The 19,511-nt window shown below is 33.8% G+C and overlaps 1 protein-coding gene across 3 annotated transcripts in view; it reads right to left on the reverse strand.

Annotated features, from left to right (window-relative positions):
- Positions 1 to 556: 556 nt before the first annotated feature.
- The window catches only part of LOC127830991 (neuroglian-like), a 135,760-nt gene continuing 116,805 nt past the window's right edge, over positions 557 to 19,511 (reverse strand). For 2 of the 3 annotated variants that reach the window (XM_052355957.1, XM_052355956.1), the window contains exons 19-27: positions 19,173 to 19,295; positions 16,599 to 16,778; positions 15,239 to 15,256; positions 11,037 to 11,162; positions 10,010 to 10,168; positions 9,265 to 9,399; positions 8,868 to 8,943; positions 7,956 to 8,101; positions 557 to 6,089 (exon numbers count right to left, since the gene is read on the reverse strand). In XM_052355957.1, coding sequence (XP_052211917.1) covers positions 6,022 to 6,089; positions 7,956 to 8,101; positions 8,868 to 8,943; positions 9,265 to 9,399; positions 10,010 to 10,168; positions 11,037 to 11,162; positions 15,239 to 15,256; positions 16,599 to 16,778; positions 19,173 to 19,295 — 1,031 coding nt within the window. In that variant the 3' untranslated portion in view covers positions 557 to 6,021. The remainder of the gene's footprint in view (positions 6,090 to 7,955; positions 8,102 to 8,867; positions 8,944 to 9,264; positions 9,400 to 10,009; positions 10,169 to 11,036; positions 11,163 to 15,238; positions 15,257 to 16,598; positions 16,779 to 19,172; positions 19,296 to 19,511) is intronic. The other variant, XM_052355958.1, reaches the window with a different exon arrangement.

Here is a 19,511-nt window from a genome sequence, read left to right on the forward strand (position 1 = left end):
ACAGGCACAATCATTAAAATCATCCAGGGACTTGTATCAATGCGGGAAATTGCACATGTAAGTTGTTTACAACCAAAGAGATTTCCCTCAAAGTCCATGCATTCACTTATACTGAAGATTATAAAGGATCTGTTAGATCCATTTAATTGGGATTTAGATACATGTTTGCTGTCAAATTCCCATCTGTTGAGAATCCTATTTGGTCAAGTTGTTTTCACTTAATTGTCAAACATAGTTTTCCCTCTTAATATTCTGGTTAAAGGACATTTTAAAAGAACTTACAAGTCTTGAAATATCTTATCAATATGGACTGTTTTATAAATCTATCTCTAAGTTATAATTATACAAAGTGACAACCTTTAAAATGAAATATTATGTATATAAGTATATCTATTAAATGTATCTATGTTTTTCAGAAGATGATATACATTAATTGTTGCTTACAAACATAGGATTAAATTGTAAAAGGTCCAAAAAGGTTTTGTTTTTTTATTTTATTTACCATTTTCTTAAATTCATGGAAAATTACCATACAGGAGCCAAGGAAAACACAACATTTTGGACAGCATAAATACTTTATTAAGTCATGAAATATAAAGTTTCTATTAATATTCATTTGAGATTTAAACTCAAAAGAACACATCTGACTAGGAAAACAATACATGTACACACATTCACAAAATTAGTAAGAAACAAATAAACAGTACCTGATAAGGTTTATACCTCTATGTTCAACAATCAATCAACATTGCTTTTTTAGGGTTTTGAATATTTTTTTACTGTCTGAGGGAAAAAAACATGTTTGTTTTTTAACAAAACAATGCATACTATCATAAGCCTTTAAAGTTTCGATATCAATAACCAAACTATGATGTGGTGACAAAAAGAGAATAAATTAATTTAAAAAAATGTTCAATTGTCTTTCTCATTGGAACTGTGTCAAAACATTTTGCTAGATTGCACATGCCAACATTTATTGTTCTTTACATCCACTTAGCATGGTTTACATAGAAATCAATTTACTAAGGGCAGATTTATTGGAGTGCATATATCAGTTTGTATACATGTAGTCAAATGACATTTGAAGCTGAAACTTGGCACATCCTACTAATAGGGATTCTACTTCATGATTGTGTTGTAAATTGCTTCTCATAGTATTTATTGACATTATAATATTCTAAAATTGAATCATTTTTTAGAACATACGAGGTAGAGTTAAATAGTAGTACAGTAATCATGTAGTTTTCTCATTGATGAGGGAAGTGGATATTGGAATTGAAATACTCACTGTATAATACTTGATATTACAGCGTTATCTGATTTAATACATACGGAATATTACGCTAGTCAATTGTTCCATGTGTTTGCATCAGTGGAGTGGCTTGTGTGATGACGTATCTCACGAGAGGCTGAGCCTCGAGTGTGATACGAAATAGCGCATGCCACGAGACTAATACAAACACTTGTAGCAATTGACTTGCGTAATATTCCTTTTATTATCTACAACTTTGAATCATTTAAGTTAAAAAAATGAGTTTAGGCGTTCATAATTAACCAAGAATGCTATTATAATTTTCTGCATTCAAAGTGACGTCATTAAAAGTAGTCCAGCTAGTATTGTAATACATAATTGGAAAACTAGCAAGTAGCATTATACGGGAATTATTTCAGAGCAGTTGTATTTTACAGATTGATACAACTTGTATTTTTTGGGAACATAAAGCAGGTATATAATAAAAATAAATATTAATGGAGTTGCTATTTTGTTCCAAATTGGACTCTGGTAAATCATGAAAACATAAGGTATTTAAATAAATTTTAAAGTAAAAGTCTGTACTAATACTGAAACCATCAATCACAAACACACAGCATTTTAAAAAAACCCACATAATAACTATTTACTGATGACGTTGTTCAAAATTTAGATATTTTAACTGTTATAATTGTTAACATTAACATACAAAGATCTTCACTTGTTTAACTTGTCAAATTGATAAGTAGATAAAACATAAATAAACTGTATACTATGCAAATAATTTTACAATACTAAAATTATATCTAACAGGTTAACATAGGAACACCAATATTATTTATAATGTTCACTTCATAAATCCACAACAAGTCAATATTTTCATATACAAAATACATAGCATATACATTACAAGTCACATCTAAAGCAAAGAAAATAAGGTGGAATGTAAGACTCAAAAATAAGTTAATATAAAAAGTACATACAAAGTTTGCAGACAATATTAATGAGTTGTATACTATAAAGTGAATGTACAATGTTTGCTTTAATGAAGCAATAATTAAAGCAGCTCATACAAAAATAACAGTACCATATATTCCCTAATAAACACCAAGGACCTTATACCATAATATACCTCTTATTTAAAAAGTATACACATGCGGCGACATGCCTGTTAAAGATCAATTTTTATAAGATGGACTTTTTTACAGTTTGGCAAAATGACCATTAAACAAAATTGTCATAGATTCCAAAATGATTTCAAAATATTTAAACTAGAAAAATAACACTCCTATGATTTTTACAAAAATGTATGTTCATTCATGGATAATTATTCCTCGAAATTAGAAACATAACAAGTGTTTTGGAACGCTTTAACTTGATAACTTAAAAAAACACTTGCTAGTCCAACATGCACTAAAATGCTGTCCAAATTCAAAAGCATGATATGGTAGCGCATAAGCTTTGTCATCCAGAGGTCCCCAGATTTGAAACCCAGGGCAGCAACATTTTGTTATTCATGTATTTTTCCTTGGTATCACAAATATTCAATACTATCCCAAATATTATAGTTTTGTTTGTAAATTCACTGATGAAATCTTTCAAAAATACAAAAATCTATTAACAAGTCACTTGAAAGACTCAAATACATGCTTAACTTAAATCTTTGTCTGAAATGTTTGTGTAAATAGTTGCCAAGTCAACTATACTTTATTTGTTATATTAGTATTTATTACAGGAAACAATTTTTTAGACTTGTAATAAGTAATAAATGACCACCCTAAAAAACCCACCCCCACCCACCCCTGTCGAAAATGTAAGGTCCTAGGAAAATTTATTTGGGAATATGTGGTAATAAGGTCTATCAGCATATGGGCAATTTAGACTGATAGCTTGTTACAGCTTTCACTGGAAAATACAAGTACAACTCGGGGCTAAACATGTATGCACGTAAGTCATATTTAAATATAAGCACATTTAATGTGGTTCTTTGAGTACCTATTCTATCATTCACACAAAATGGCTGCTCTGTCATTCATACCACTTCTAGATTTCTGAGCCTCTATATACAATGCTCAATAGGCAACACTACTGGGAATGCATTGGTTTAAACATTTTTATAAGGGCATGAGATTTGGCTGATAAGGAATAAAACTTTCTGCCACATTGTATTGAGATCTAAATAAATTTTACAACTGTTTTAAACAAATAAAAATCATGCTAAAATAATAAATATTTATTCTTTTGCAAGCATATAATATAAGTCTTTTATATGATTTAATGAAATAATTTTGTCTTCAAGTACAACTCCAGTCAAGATTTGCCTAAGGTACTTTGTAAATACAGGCACCACCACTTCGAAGACAAATGTAAATTTAATGCTGCAAACAAACAAAAACAGGAATAATGCAAACTCTGACAAAATATTATGTTTGCAAAAAAGGCTGTGACTATTTGGTGAATACATGATGCTAGGACTATTTGGTGAATACATGATGCTAGGACTATTTGGTGAATACATGATGCTAGGACTATTTGGTGAATACATGATGCTAGGACTATTTGGTGAATACATGATGCTAGGACTATTTGGTGAACAGCTGCGACTATTTTGTGAAATATAAGCTGCGCTTAAATGCATGAAATGGTGAAAAAGATCCTAAAATTTCAGCTCTTAAATGTAAAAACACATACTTCATAAAGATGAATGAAAAATATGCATAAATATTGCACAGTATTGAGGCATTTGATGATAGCTATACGTGGTTTAAATGATGGGGCATTTGAGGGTAGATAGCAAATTTGGTGTAATGTAACCTAAAACAAGAGCTGTCACCATAGGATGACTTATGCCCCCTATAAACGATTGATAGAAGTTATGAGCTTTTTTCGAAACCTAAACACAGATTTCAAAACCTAAACGCGGACCCTAAGTTCAAGGTCAAGGTCACAGGGGTCAACATTTGTGTGCGTATGGAAAGGCCTTGTCCATATACACATGCATGCCAAATATGAAATTGCTATCTGAAGCGACATAGAAGTTATGAGCATTTTTCGAAAAGTGTGACGGACAGACGAACGGACAGACGGACATTCCGATCACTATATGCCCTCCTTCGGGGGCATAAAAAGACTATGGATGCAAAATTTGCATTTGTAAGCATTTAAATTGCATTATTAAGCTATTGGAGAAATTCTTCTAAAAATAAAGTAAATATTTTTAAAAGTTAACCTTTAAGATCTCAGAACGTAAACTTTACCATTAAAATATACAAATGCACAAAACAAAATGTCATCTTGATAATTCATCGCAGCATTTGTTCTTACTTTTGATGTTGTTGGCAAAAAAAGAGGAAGTACATTTACACAGGACTTTGTGATTAACTGTATAAAACAAGAATACATTTATATACACAGTTTTGTGCAAGAATTCATAAAAACTATCAAAAGTTTACCTCATTAATTCATATAACTGCACAATGATATTACCTCTGACAGAATTACTAGCTTTGAACATGTATTTACATAGACAGGAATAATAAGCTTGCAAATTGTTAAATTACTCTAAATTACTTTAAATTTAAAACAAGCTAAAAGCTTTCTTCATTCTTGAAACCATCATGTCATGAATAAAATATGAATGAGCAATGAATGACTGGAATTTATTGGAATTCATGAAAAATATAAAATACAGGCATCGAAAGGACAGCACAACATGTAATATTCATTTTGTTGTACACTGTAGCTTTCTCAATGAATAAAGTAAAAAAAGTATTTTAAAAACCATTAGAGCATTTTCTATTTTTAATGCACCAAACGTATCATTCCAAAGTAATATAGAACCATAACATGAAATATTCACTTAAGGGTGTGGTTGGTAACATTTCTTGTCCTTCAAACAGCATTTTTAGAAATTTTTCAATACATGATAATTCTGACAGAAAACAAATTAACATTTTCATACACCTGGTTAAGAGAAAAGAACTGTTGCAAGTAATTTGTTACAATATGACTAACAAATTACATAGAAATATTTAATTGTATGTGCAAACATGTTCGCCAATTTTATCATCAGACTTAGAACATTGCTTTTTTAAATACTGGATAATTTGACAACAACTAACAAGTACCATGAATATTACAATATTGCAAATGAAAATTGAACATATTACAATTGTTGGATAAAATATAGAAAAATGTATACGACATATGACACGGCGATTCAACTTTTTACATTAAGATAGCTCTACCTTCACATCAAATTAAATCTAAGAATCTTTGTCACACCATTTAATCAAAACAGCATGCCCATATTAAACATCAGGTCAATTTATCAATATAAAATTATAATATATAATAATTTATTGTTTGTAATTAAACAGTAACATTGCGAATATATCTATTACAGCAGAAAAATTAGCTCAATAAAATAAAACATCAAGTCTTTACTATTTTTCCACTCAATCCACAACTCAAAGCCAAGACAAACTATCAGTTTATAAATGCTTACTTCAGATCCTTTGTTGTTTCTTCGATCCCAAAATTTGTGACAAACATTGCCTAGCAACAGATGCTGTTGGTTGCCATAACAACAATGGACCTTTATGATCTGTGAACCTTTATTTCCACCGTAGATCACGTCCAGTAATGTTCAGAATCTTTATTTGACTAAGATCTGCAAACATGATACAACTGACCACATTGTTTTAGTTGACCTTTATTTCCTCGGTTGAACTTGGTTCCACAGGAGACAACCTTTCTGGTGTGGTTTATCAGACAAAGGTTGTGGTTCCTGATTGATGGTTCCCTTTTTCATCTTTAATCTGGTTCCCATATTGACCTAGAGGAGAAAACAGAGCATGTTTAGTCACTGTGTATTTCAGCTTTACACAAAACGGGTTTCAAAGAGATGCTGATCTTATCATAGCTTGCATTATGTTGTGAAAGATGCATTTCTATATGACAGAATGCTATATAACATTTAGTTTTACAGCAAAAAAGAATTATATTTAATGATAAGACAATATTCATACTTGAATGTCAATTGAAATCCCATCAACATCTTTGAATGTACAAACAAATAAAAAAGTTTTACAATCAAAGTTTATTTCTTCATGAAAATCACACATTTTTAAAAAAAGAGTGACCTTGAAAAATTATTGCGTCTACTGTTGTATTATGGAATTCTGTGAGGAAAACAGGCATAGTAGATTTTGACAGAAGTGTGGCACACTTGTGTTCATGTTTAATTTTGTACAATTTTAATACTCAACTGTATCAAGTGAATATTTTTACTTAAAAATTGAGAAAAAGTGCAAATGTAACCTTTTTTGAGGTAGCATTAATTATTTTAACTGTTTGATTGATAAGTCTTTTCTTTACCCCAAAATGCCCCATTTAACTCACACAAATTTGTAAATAAGCCCACACAAAAACCTATGAATGACCCCACACACAAACCTATACATGAACCCACACACAAACCTATAAATGAGCCCCCCCACACACACACACCAATAAATGACCTCCCCCCCCACAAACCTATAAATGAGCCCACACACAAACCTATAAATGACCGCACACAAACCTATAAATGACCCACACACAAACCTATAAATGGCTTAACACACACAAACCTATAAATGAGCCCACACACAAACCTATAAATGAGCCCACACACAAACCTATAAATGAGCCCACACAAAAACCTTTAAATGAGCCCACACACAAACCTTTAAATGAGCCCACACACATACCTATAAATGAACCCACACACAAACCTATAAATAAGCCCACACACAAACCTATAAATGAGCCCACAAACAAACCTATAAATGAGCCCACACACAAACCTTTAAATGAGCCCACACACAAACCTATAAATAAGCCCACACACAAACCTATAAATGAGCCCACACACAAACCTATAAATGAACCCACACACAACATCAATGACCCACACACAAACCTATAAACAAGCCCACACACAAACCATAACTGATCCCTCACACAAACCCTATACATGAACCCACACACAAACCTATAAATGAACCCACACACAAATCTACAAATTGCCCATACACAAACCTATAAATGACCCCACACACAAACCTATAAATGACCCACACACAAACCTATAAATGACCCCACACACAAACCAATACATGAGCCCACACACAAACCTATAATGACCACACACACAAACCTATGAATGACCCCACACACAAACCTATACATGAGCCCACACACAAACCTATAAATTACCCCACACACAAACCTATAAATGACCCCTTACACAAACCTATAAATGACCCCCCACACAAACCCAAAATGACCCACACAAAAACCTATGAATGAGCCCTCACACAAACCTATAAATGACCCCCACACAAACCTATAAATGACCCCACACACAAACCTCTTTATGACCCCCACACAAACCTATATATGACCCCACACACAAACCTATAAATGACCCCACACAAACCTATAAATGACCCACACACAAACCTATAAATGAATTTCTTCACACACAAACCTATAAAGGAACCCACACACAAACCTATAAATGAGCCCACACACAAACCTATAAATGAGCCCCCACACAAACCTATAAATGAGCCCGCATACAAACTTATAAATGAGCCCACACACAAACCTATAAATGAGCCCACACACAAACCTGTAAATGAGCCCACATACAAACCTATAAATGAGCCATCTTCATTAAACTTGCTGGGATCCACGTCCCCGTACTCTGCCATGCTGTCTGTCTCACTGCCTCCTGGCAACTTGTCAGGGTCGTTATCGAAAGAATCCGGACTGCCCGCTGCCAAGGGATCCAACTCCCCGCTGTAACCAAGCAACACAAAGATATATTTTCTAAATTAATCCTAAATTGATGCCCATGAAAGCTTACACCTGAAGTTTCTTAATTAACTCACAATTACTTCCTACAGGAACAATTACAGTAAAATCATAAAGTATTTGAAATATTGTGGTCTTAAAAAAAAATATTGACAAGTAAATTCATGATTACTCGTGTAGGTTATTATGATATGAATGAGACTGAAGTTGTTGTTTTTAGTACAAAAAGTGCAAAATCAAAAACCATGGCAATTGTGTCAAGAATATAGAATTTGCCTTGCAACCAGGAGGTCCTGAGTTTGATCTACACTCAGAGAGAGAGTTCTGAAAATGCTTCAAAGGAATGGTTTGTGCAAAGAAACAGACTCAAAGAGTGTGGAAATTAGACAAAAGCATTCAAGCCGATGGTACCTACCCAGTATTTTAGCATGGAAGTTGCAAATTATGTTACTCGAAGATTGACATAAATATGCATAGTTGAATTCGTAATTCATAAACTATCGATAATGAACCAGTACAAAGAAATGTATAGACATGCCTTTTGGTTGTTAGTCAAATGGTTTGCTGTCAAAATATTGCAGCCATGGGCTTTTGTTTACCAAAACAAATGTACACCCATGATTTGTCAACATACTCATTGACTGACCGTTATCTACTGGCTGGTTAATATAGCATGCATTTCAACACATTTATTGATTAAACATTATCTACTGGTCAATATAGCAAGCATCTCCAAAACCCTGTTACATACATTTTTTGGTACTCGTTCATCAAGTCCCGGTCTCCGTTTTCTAGGTCAGCCCCTCGTAGTTTCTCCCTCTCTTGAACTTTGAGACAGAAAAAGAAATGGAAACATTATAATAGTAGTTATAACATCACCACCATCATATTCATCATCATCACTACCATCATCATCATCACAATCATCATTAGAATATTTTTTAGCATATACGTATGCAAGATAATCAAAACTATAGTCATCAACATCATTACTGACATTTTCATCATCATTACCAATTCTTTCCAATCATGGCCTGGATCATTAACAAGAATGGAAAAATCAGTATGGATTGCATAAAAAAACTCCATACAAATCTACAATCTTGAACCATTATCTGTACATAAGTTTGACATGCTATGTACATTACCATTATATTTTTCTCCTCTTCGCCTCTTGATGAAACAAACGATGATGAAGAACAGGATAAGTACGGCAATCGCCACCATCATCGCAATGAACCAAGATGCCTGCGCGATACTAACGTCTGTTTTGATTGGTCCAGCTGCAAGCCAATTAAAACATCAATAAATTGTTTCCATGTTGCATTTTGTGGTAAAAAAATTGAATCAACAAAAACATGTATCTCTTTATCTAAAACATCTGAATGTATCGCCTTTTCAAGATGATAATGTGTAAATTATTGGGCATTTTTAGATGCACACATTTAGAAAAAAAAAACAGACGTTGTACATGATGACATAATAAACAACATAACCTAAAATGGCTGAAAATTGTAAAAAAAAACTTTCTTAAGTCACCAAGTACTTTTTTTTTAATTGTAAATGTCCTTCCATGTTAAAAACATTGATATCATTATTTTATATGTAATGTTAAAAGATATAAAAATGTAGTTAAAAGATTTTTCCATAATTCTGAAAGGTGAAATTCCAAGTCAAAAAGAGCAGTATCCCTAAATTACACTGAGCAAAAAAATGATAATGCAAAGCTTGAATTTACAGCATTGAATACCAGTTTCAAATGTTAAGATTATTTCATGGCATCAGATATAGGGGAGTAATTTTTAGAAGGGAATGTGTGAGAAAACATAGTTCTTAAATCATAGCTTCAGTTTGGTGACTACTTAAAGAATCAACATTTTTCCTTTCACTTACGTCCCCCCTGTGTTGTAACATGTTTCATCTCGCTGAATTGGTCTACTTTATCATTGGACGCGACAACGATCATCTGGTAACGTGTGTTGGGTTCCAGACTCGAGATATTCATCCATGAGTTGACGTCGTCCTTGCTGGATTTCTTCCACTCCAAATCACCTGGAAATTACAATGACATGTAGTTTAGTTTAACTCTTTCAGTGCTGGAACCGAATTTTGAAGGCCTTTGCAAACAGTTTGGATCCAGATGAGACGCCATAGAACATGGCGTCTCATCAGGATCCAAACTGTTTGCTTTTCTGATAGAATTCTTGGAAAAAATTTCTAAGAAAATGCTAATTTTAGAAATTCAGCAGACGACATTTTAGCAGACGACAAATTTCCCAGCATGCAAAGGGTTAAATCTCTGTAGTTTGTCTTGACTGTATTGAAAGCATCAGGCTTATAGAGACACTCTCAAGTCAGTTTCCTAGAAAGAATCAGTACTTGATGTGTTTTAAAGTTCCTTAGGATCCTACCCAAGTAAAAACCTGGTTTATAAAACTTGTTTATTGACATTGAATATAAATTTTACTTGCAGATGGGCAGTGATATTCATGTTAAGCATAAAATTGCGTGTTGACAAAAATACGAACAGTTGCATAAATTTAAACAGATATGATATGACTTAATAGTAAAAATATACTATAACAAATGAAAGAAAATCAAAACAAACATAAAACAATCTTGACATCAGATTTTCCAAAGGCAGTTTCTTATACTTATAAAGTAGTTTTGAAAGCATCTTAACACTATGGTTTCTGGAAACTCCTTTTTATTAAAATTAAATAAAAATAATACCTCATAAAGAGCAATTTTACCAATCACTGCAAAGTGTTCGAGGGATAGTGTATGTATAAAACAGCACATATATGTGGTATCTACATTTTAATAAAATTGTATCTAAAATTGACTGGTGCAAATTGTTATAGGTACTTATGAGTTCAACTGAGACTGTCTTAGGGATTTACAGATATTGGCCCCTGACCTTCCTTCTTGTATTGCACATAGTGGTACAGGCCGGCCGGTTGGTCAGTGTTGGCAGGCACACTCCAAGACACATTCACGAAATCCTCCCCAATCAGCGTGAATTCGATTGTCGGCTTGATCAAAGCTGAAAACCAAACAGAACCAGTCTAACAGTCTGGGTTCAATGATAGAAAGGACTGTTAGTTTCATACATATAAAAAGTGTTCATTGATATTCTTTAAGCATGTAGTAAGGCTAAATTGGTCATTGTCGGCTCGGGAATTACTTAAAAAGTACCCCAGGTAATCTTAAGTATACTACAATTGACATAAAGATGAACATAATTAATTTGAAAAAATGCGCTGAAAATGACCAATTAAGCGTCTATATTACCGGGTACGTTTATGTACATTTTCCGTACCCGGGGAACATTGTAGTATACTTAAGAGTACCCGTCGTACCTTTAGGTAGTACCATGGCCAACCATGACCAATCAAGCTTTAATAAGACAATACTCACTGTGCCACATCAATGGAAAGTAAGTGAGACTTACTTTTGGAAAATGTGCACGTGCATAATATTGTCCCATATTAACAGGTGCAGTTTCACTGGTTTATCAGAGACAATACATTTTGCCAAAACTGGATTTTTTTTTAACAAAACATTCCATGATAGCGGACTGCACAGGCTAATCAGGGACGACACTTTACGCACATGCATTCAGCCCTCTTTTTCCAGCGCAAGGCTCATATAAACAACATTAACTTGCTCTCAATTAAGATCCATAAAGTTTGTATCACGTACAACAAGTTTATTTCAAATGACCCATTCCCAAAACCATATAGTCTTTCTTCCAATATGGAATTAACACATTTCCAAATCAAAAGTGACAAATAAATGAATACACATGATCAATACGTGTAAGAATGGACAAACAAAACAACAACTAGATGCTCCCTAAAAACTGGGGAGCAAAATCAAGCTTTGCTTTTTCATCTTAAAATTTCTGTATTGAATGTTCTGCTATAATACGGTATGTTATGTACATCAATGAAATAAACAGAATATATAAATACCTAATGTCAAGATCGACTGATTCTTCTTTATAATATAATTCTAGTCAAAACCTGATGGCTCGAACTCCTCTCGAAGCATCAATTTTTTATTGCTATAAAAAAAATTTTTTTCATATGGCTCAAATTTGCTATGGTCAAATTATCGGATGGCTTGAACTGTTTTCACAATCCTGGTCACAATTTTCATACGTTCATTTGTTTGTTTTGCTCGAAGTCCCATCAATTGACTAGGAGTGCTTCATCAAAGGCACGCCATAATTGATGTCACAACAGTTGCAAACATGTCATAATCGAAAACATAAAGTTTCTTGGCGACAACTCATGAACACAACACAGACTGACATCATGTCATTCTTTATAAAAACAAGCGAATACATAAATACAAGTAGTGCTGTTTAATATTTCATTGATGTGTATACAGTGATTATGCATGTTTTGTTTGTAAAAGCTGTTTCTTACATGTACCCTAAAATGTGCTACGTAAAAACGTGCTTATATAACATACATTCATTAAATGATATTTGTTTGATTGTAAGTGCAACAGTTTAAAAATATTGATTAATAAAAAATAAGTATTTAATTGATTCTTATTTATTCAAAATCAGAAAGAAGTAGTAGTACAGAGTTCAGACAGTATACATGCTCTTTAACTGGAGATAAAATCAATTGCAGATTCATGTTAATAAACACAAGTATACGAAATCGATTGGCTCGAATTCTTGATGGCTCAAACTTTTGTTGTCCGTCCATTAGTTTGAGCCTTCGGTTTCGACTGTATTGTTGCCTAGACAGCATTTAGCAACATTCTCAAGCCTACATTTGATGATTCCTGAATAACACATATTAGTAACAACAAGTGTAAACAGAACACTCGAACAACATTCCACTTTCAATTTTGAAGGCAATGCAACCTCATGACCTCAAAAGTGTGCTATAGAACCATTCCTCAAACATCATGAATATTTCTATAGATTGCTAGAAATCATGCGATTTTGTTTTTAGTACTACACTGAACTCGATCTGAGTAATTTCTGTGGATAAATGAAATTAGCATACAGCTTTATACAGTCACGTTGCTTTGTAACATGTAATATTTAGTATTTATTATAAAATTATGTTAATTGATAGCTCACTTTAAGTATAAATCATTCCTGACAGGCGATCAACATAGTATCGGTCACTCATGCATATACTATATACTGGTATCAACATAGTATCGGTCACTCATGCATATACTATATACTGGTATCTTACTTTTCTTAAATGTGAGCACAATTCTTAGTCTGTCTTTCAGGCCTTTTTTCTTCTGCTCTCACTGGTCTGAAAGTCTGACCTTTTCCCAAAGCAAATTTTTTCCGCTATTCAGACCAAACAATATCCAAATTGAAAGAACTAGTTTTGATTTCTTAAAACTGCAAATAAACATACGATTATTCAAGGTTTTACAGCCAATGTTCAGTCTGGCATAACATTTGCATATCTTCTAATTTCACTGCTGTTTTCAAGAAAGATCACCTTCTTTGCTGATTTACAGTAATTTTGTACATGGTGCATTTATCTTAATTTAAGTTTACTTGTCAATATTTTGTTATTATAAAATAAGAACATTGTCCCATGTCCACACATAGAGTAACCTGATGTATGCAAGTACAGTTGGATTACCAGTCTGTCGTGATTGGCATGCATGGACACAGATCCTCATTCAATTGAAAACTGTCCATGCCATGCATTTGAATCATTTTGTGCTGTAAACCAGATTATTTCAGTGCGCAAAGCCATTCCAATATTGATGTCTTGTTTCAAATTCAAAAAATATACTTTTTGAAAAAAAATTGTTTTGATCGCAACGCCACAAGAACATATGTCCCTAAAATTTCCCCATTATGACCTGAACAATTATGGCATGAATGAAATTTAATGATGAATAGAGACGCCTCATAACTTGTCAAGAGTTTTTATCAAATATTTTGATATTTTAACAATAGGAAGGTCAGATTAAAAATCTAGTCAAATAAAAGGAGGTAAAGATTCCAGCTTAAAAAGACGCATTCCAGTGGTGTATGTATTCTACTTAACTATTACACCTTATTTCATTATAGCTTAAAATCATGAATATGATTGCCTTTGTCAGGCTTTTCCACAGGATTTTACCCCGGCACAGGGGTGAAGACCCTCAGCTGGCATCATGGAATTTCTTACTCAATTATATGCTCCTAAAATTAATTTCTTCATCACTGCAGAGTTAAAACAATGACACGAAGAGAATAATTTAAAATTCAGGCACAATGGTACTCTTATTTTGAAATTCAGGCACAGGGTTTCCCCTGATGTGAGATTTCAGGCACATGTTTTCCCTGATATGTGATTTTAGGCACAGGGTTTCCCTTGGTATGTTATGATGTGAATTTCCCATTTTAACCTATGTACTTTTCCCCAAAACGGTCTGAAAAAGGCCTGTAGTTTAACCTCTTATAAGGAAAAACTTATTATATGGAAATAGTTAAAATTGATAAATTCCTCCAATAATGGTGCTTTTTTTTCATATTATAATGTTCTACTCATGCAAAAAAAAATTACGTTTATATTCCATAAGATTGGGCAATGTTTTCTTAACCAAACTGCAAGTTTACACTCGCCTCTGAATAGAAAGAATGCGGTACCCATACCCAGCAAATATGAACCAACACAAAAAAGACTACATATCAACATTAAGTTATAACATGGGAAAGGTGAAAACATACAACTTACTTAAAAATTTGAAACTTAAAATCCCTCATAAAGAACCATTTCTCATGAAAAAAAAATTGTAACGAGTTGTAACGCAAAAATCCCACACGAGCCTCCTTATGGGAAAACAAGGCTAAATACATGTGTATAAAGGGTCGCTCCAGATTAGCCTGTGCAGTCTGCACAGGCTCATCTGGGATGACACTTCTGACTTTAGTGTATTTTTTTCGTTTGAAGGAGCTCTCTTCTAAATAAAAATCCAGTCTAGGCCAAAAGAGTCGTCCCTAATTAGCCTGTGCAGAATGTACAAGCTTTATCTTGTATGACACTTTAGGCACATGCATTTAGCCCTGTTTTCCCACAGCGATACTCATTTGATACCACACACTGCTAACTCAAACATGCTGAACTCTTATACCTGATATAAGGGAGCCTTCTGTGTAAGGAAACAATGAATTACTTGTAAAATGTGTGATACTGCACAACTATATTTTCTTATCCATTATGGAAGATGCACATTTTGAGGTCATTTACATTTCCAGACACGAGTAAAATGGGCCTATAAGCAAAGGCTTAGCATGAGACCTTTGTATGGGCTTATGCAATTGTAAATAACCAAATTAGGTCACTATTTTTATGTAAGAAAATGAGTGATTAATTTACAAAAAGTCGTGCAAATCAAACATTTATTTATTATTTACTAACGAAACTTACTACTATTGTATATTGTAACCCAAATAATATTCGAGCATTTTACATATTTCTATATCAGGGTGCTATTAAGTCAGGCTAGAAGTGAACTAGGGATAGTTTTGTGATACGTTTAATATAGGCATCATCTGTGCAAAAAATTAAATAAATACTACAATATTTTTTTTACAAATATTTGCTATTTGTCCATTTACACAACATTATAACAAACTGTAAACAGACTTTAATATCACAATTTTCAATTATGAACCCTTTTGATCTGCCAAGAAAAATAAATATTAGTTAGCTGATAATTTTGAAGATTTGATTTGAGTTTCAGATTTTAGCAAAAAAATGTGTCTTCTTTTTCCAGTTTTAAAACGTTTCCTTAATAAAGCTTCCTATAAACAAGTCAGGTCCAAAGTAATACATTCACAGGAGCTCTGGAGTATGCTATGTTCCACAATGTCCGCAAAAAGTCAAACCAAACGCCCCAAAATCAAATAATAAGCTCAGCTTTAAACAATGAACCAATGAAAATTCTTGCTAGATTTGATATGTGATTGAGTTAACCCATTTATGCCTAGCGTCTAGAAAAAAGGCCTTGGCAAACAGCGTAGACCCAGATGATACGCCGCATCATGCGGCGTCTCATCAGGTCCGCTCTGTTTGCTTAAAGGAATTTTTTTATAAGAAATATTCTAAATATAGAAATAAATATACTAGACATCCCTAAGTTTGGAAATAAATTGATCCAATTTAGAAGGATGGGAGAATCCACTAGGCATAAATGGGTTAAAGACCAAAATTAAGCTTAACAAGAGAGTCAAATGGTTGAAGATTTCTCACTTTCACAACTTTTAAAGAGGACCAACAAAGTGAAGTCTGGTGAAAATCTGCCTAGGGATTCAGAAGGAGCTGTTGTTTGCATATTTGAATAAAAGTGTCAACACGATGGACCAAGTGTGGTAAAAAAAGCTTACCCTGAGCAGTGAGCATGTTCTGCTAATTTAAGATAAAAACTTTGAACGTAAAACAGCTAGTCACTATTCCCCAAAATGAGCTTACAAAAAGTCTGCAATACTTACGTCCTTCTCCCGCTGTTTTCGCCTGTAGGTAATACGCGTCTCCGACCCCTTTGCTCGTCATTGCCATGATATGGATTGTGTACATTGTGTTGTCCGTTAGGTTATTGATGATCGCTCTGTCTAAATCTGGATTATTGAATACCTCTGCTATGACCATGTCTCCAATGTTGAAACCATCCACTGAAAGAGAAATGTCTGCCATTGTATAACAACTCCACTTAGAAAATCAATGTTATTTTCAAAAAACTGTCAGACAAGTTCTTCTTTAAAATGTGTCACAAAATTGACCCTTTCCAACTCAGAAGCAAAGTGAAAATGGCTATGTGCAAACAGCATAAAACCAGAACAGCCAGGTTTTATTCTGTTTGCTGATCATCAGTATCTAAGGGTTGGAAATGAAGCCTTTAAACTTGAATTTAGTAAGAAAGGTCTTCAATTAAATGTAACTTTTTATGGGACTACAAATGTGTCAAAATACGTATCTAAGTGGTAAAGGGTTAATTAACTAATTTCCTACAAATGAATGCCGAATATATAAATAAACATGATTGTGGGAGCCCTTCCTTTCCTTAACAAATCTAACAGTTCTACCTTTATTGAACAAATCTGAGGGCCCAGCCTTTCATGTACAAATTTGATAGTTTATCTTTATATAACAATTCTGAAAGCAATACCTTTAAGGTACAAATGTGAAAAACGCAAATTTTACACTAGGAATTTTATAGTCCTTAAGATACCTAACCATTCTAGTATAAATATTAGGGATGGCAACGAATACCGATTTCGGTATTCGAATATTCGGTCACCCTTCCGAACGAATATTCGGTCAACATCTCGTGGAAAAGTCAACTTTGTTAACCGTACCATTACTCCATGAATTATACTTTCGTTTTTACCGGAAGTTCACCGGAAGTGACTAAATATTGACACAGCGTTGCCGTCGCTAATTCGAAGCTGATTTTGTTGATTACTTTTTATTGTTAAAATTGAATGACAATAACTGTTTTTAAACTATTAATATCGTACATCAACAATAGAACGAGAACAATAATATTTCATGACGAGAAAATAATTACATGACAAAACAGTTAGATCTAAATATAGCTTCTAATTAAAGCTGAAATTAAACGAATTATGTACATAGCCACAACACACTTTGAACCTGTTTAACAGACAGAAAAGTCAGCCTTTTAAAGTTGCCACGTTTAAAAGTCACTTGGATCGGCGACTTCTTATCGGATGATGTCGTGAAATACTTCCAAGCAGCGGAAGGCGTAGCTGGCATTTTGCTTGGACAGAGATTTACTTTATGCGTGTAGCAATTATAATATTTTCAATTAAATGAGGGCGAAATACCAAAAAACATTTCTTTAAGTGTAATACCTGATTGAATATTGAGTAATTAATTAAAGTTTGGACCATACGATACGCAAATAATCATTAGAGGTTGAGTAAATTATTTTCTAAAAGCTTTTCGATTGGACAACGTGATTATAACCATACGATCTTTTTTGTTTTTCACACCAATTCGGCTCTTTCTTTACTCATTTAATCTTTGATCATTTTAAATGTAATTCGAGTTATTAGATCAAGACGGGTCGGTGTTTTAATTTCCATACGGTCTTATTTGTTTTTTACACCAAGTTGGCTTTTCCTTTACTCATTTAATCTTTGATAATTTTAAATGTAATTCGAGTAATTGGATCAAGTGCAGGTCGATGTTTTGATTGCCGACGCGATTTGCACCTATCATAATTTTGACACAAAGTGTCTGTCTTTGTTAGGCAATTAGCGGGATTTATGACCGGTATACTGTCATCACCATAGCGACGCATTATCGCGCCTACCGGAATAAACATTATGACACGAGGAACAACTTTTTTAACAATGTTTGAAGCAAATTTCACGAAAACAAAGTCTTTGAAATTACTCGAGTTTTTTATTTTTTCTTCCGAATATTCGATTCGGAAAACAGTATCCGAATATTCGGTCCGGGACCGAATATTCGGACATTCGGATATTCGTTGACATCCCTAATAAATATGGCACTTTTACCTTTCTGGTACAAAGTGTAAAGCCCAATCTGTCTTCTAACTTATCTGGTGTAGCCTTACCTTTCTGGTAGAATATCTGGTATCCTTACCTTTCTGGTAGCCTTACCTTTCTGATAGCCTATCTGGTAACCTTACCTTTCTGGTAGCCTTACCTTTCTGGTAGCCTATCTGGTAGCCTATCTTGTAGCCTTACCTTTCTGGTAGCCTATCTGGAAGCCATACCTTTCTGGTAACCTTACCTTTCTGGTAAACTTACCTTTCTGGTAACCTTACCTTTCTGGCAGCCTTACCTTTCTGATAGCCTTACCTTTCTGATAGCCTATCTGGTAACCTTACCTTTCTGGTAGCCTTACCTTTCTGGTAGCCTATCTGGTAGCCTTACCTTTCTGGTAGCCTATCTGGTAGCCTTACCTATCTGGTAGCCCTACCTTTCTGGTAGCCTTACCTGTCTGATAGCCTATCTGGTAGCCTTACCTTTCTGGTAGCCTATCTGGTAGCCCTACCTTTCTGGTAGCCTTACCTGTCTGATAGCCGATCTGGTAGCCTGTGATTATCCCATTAGGTTCCTTGGGTTCCTCCCAGTTGATAAGGAAGTGGTGAGAACCTCTTAACAGGATCCCTGCAGAATGGGGCTTGGACGGAACTGAAAATGAAGTTAAGTCTGGTAATATCCAATGGTCAACCCTTTCTTGCTAGGAATTAAAGTGTAAATGGCTGTATGCAACCAGCATGAAACAAGAACATCTTGCAAGTATCTTGCAGTCTGTACAGTTTTTATGCTGTTTGCTGCTTATCAGTATCTTATGATTTGAATTGAAGCTTTTAAAACTTGAATCCAGAAATAAAGGTATTTAACTTG

This window comes from Dreissena polymorpha, chromosome 5 (genome assembly GCF_020536995.1).
Source record: "Dreissena polymorpha isolate Duluth1 chromosome 5, UMN_Dpol_1.0, whole genome shotgun sequence".
NCBI lineage: Eukaryota > Metazoa > Mollusca > Bivalvia > Myida > Dreissenidae > Dreissena > Dreissena polymorpha.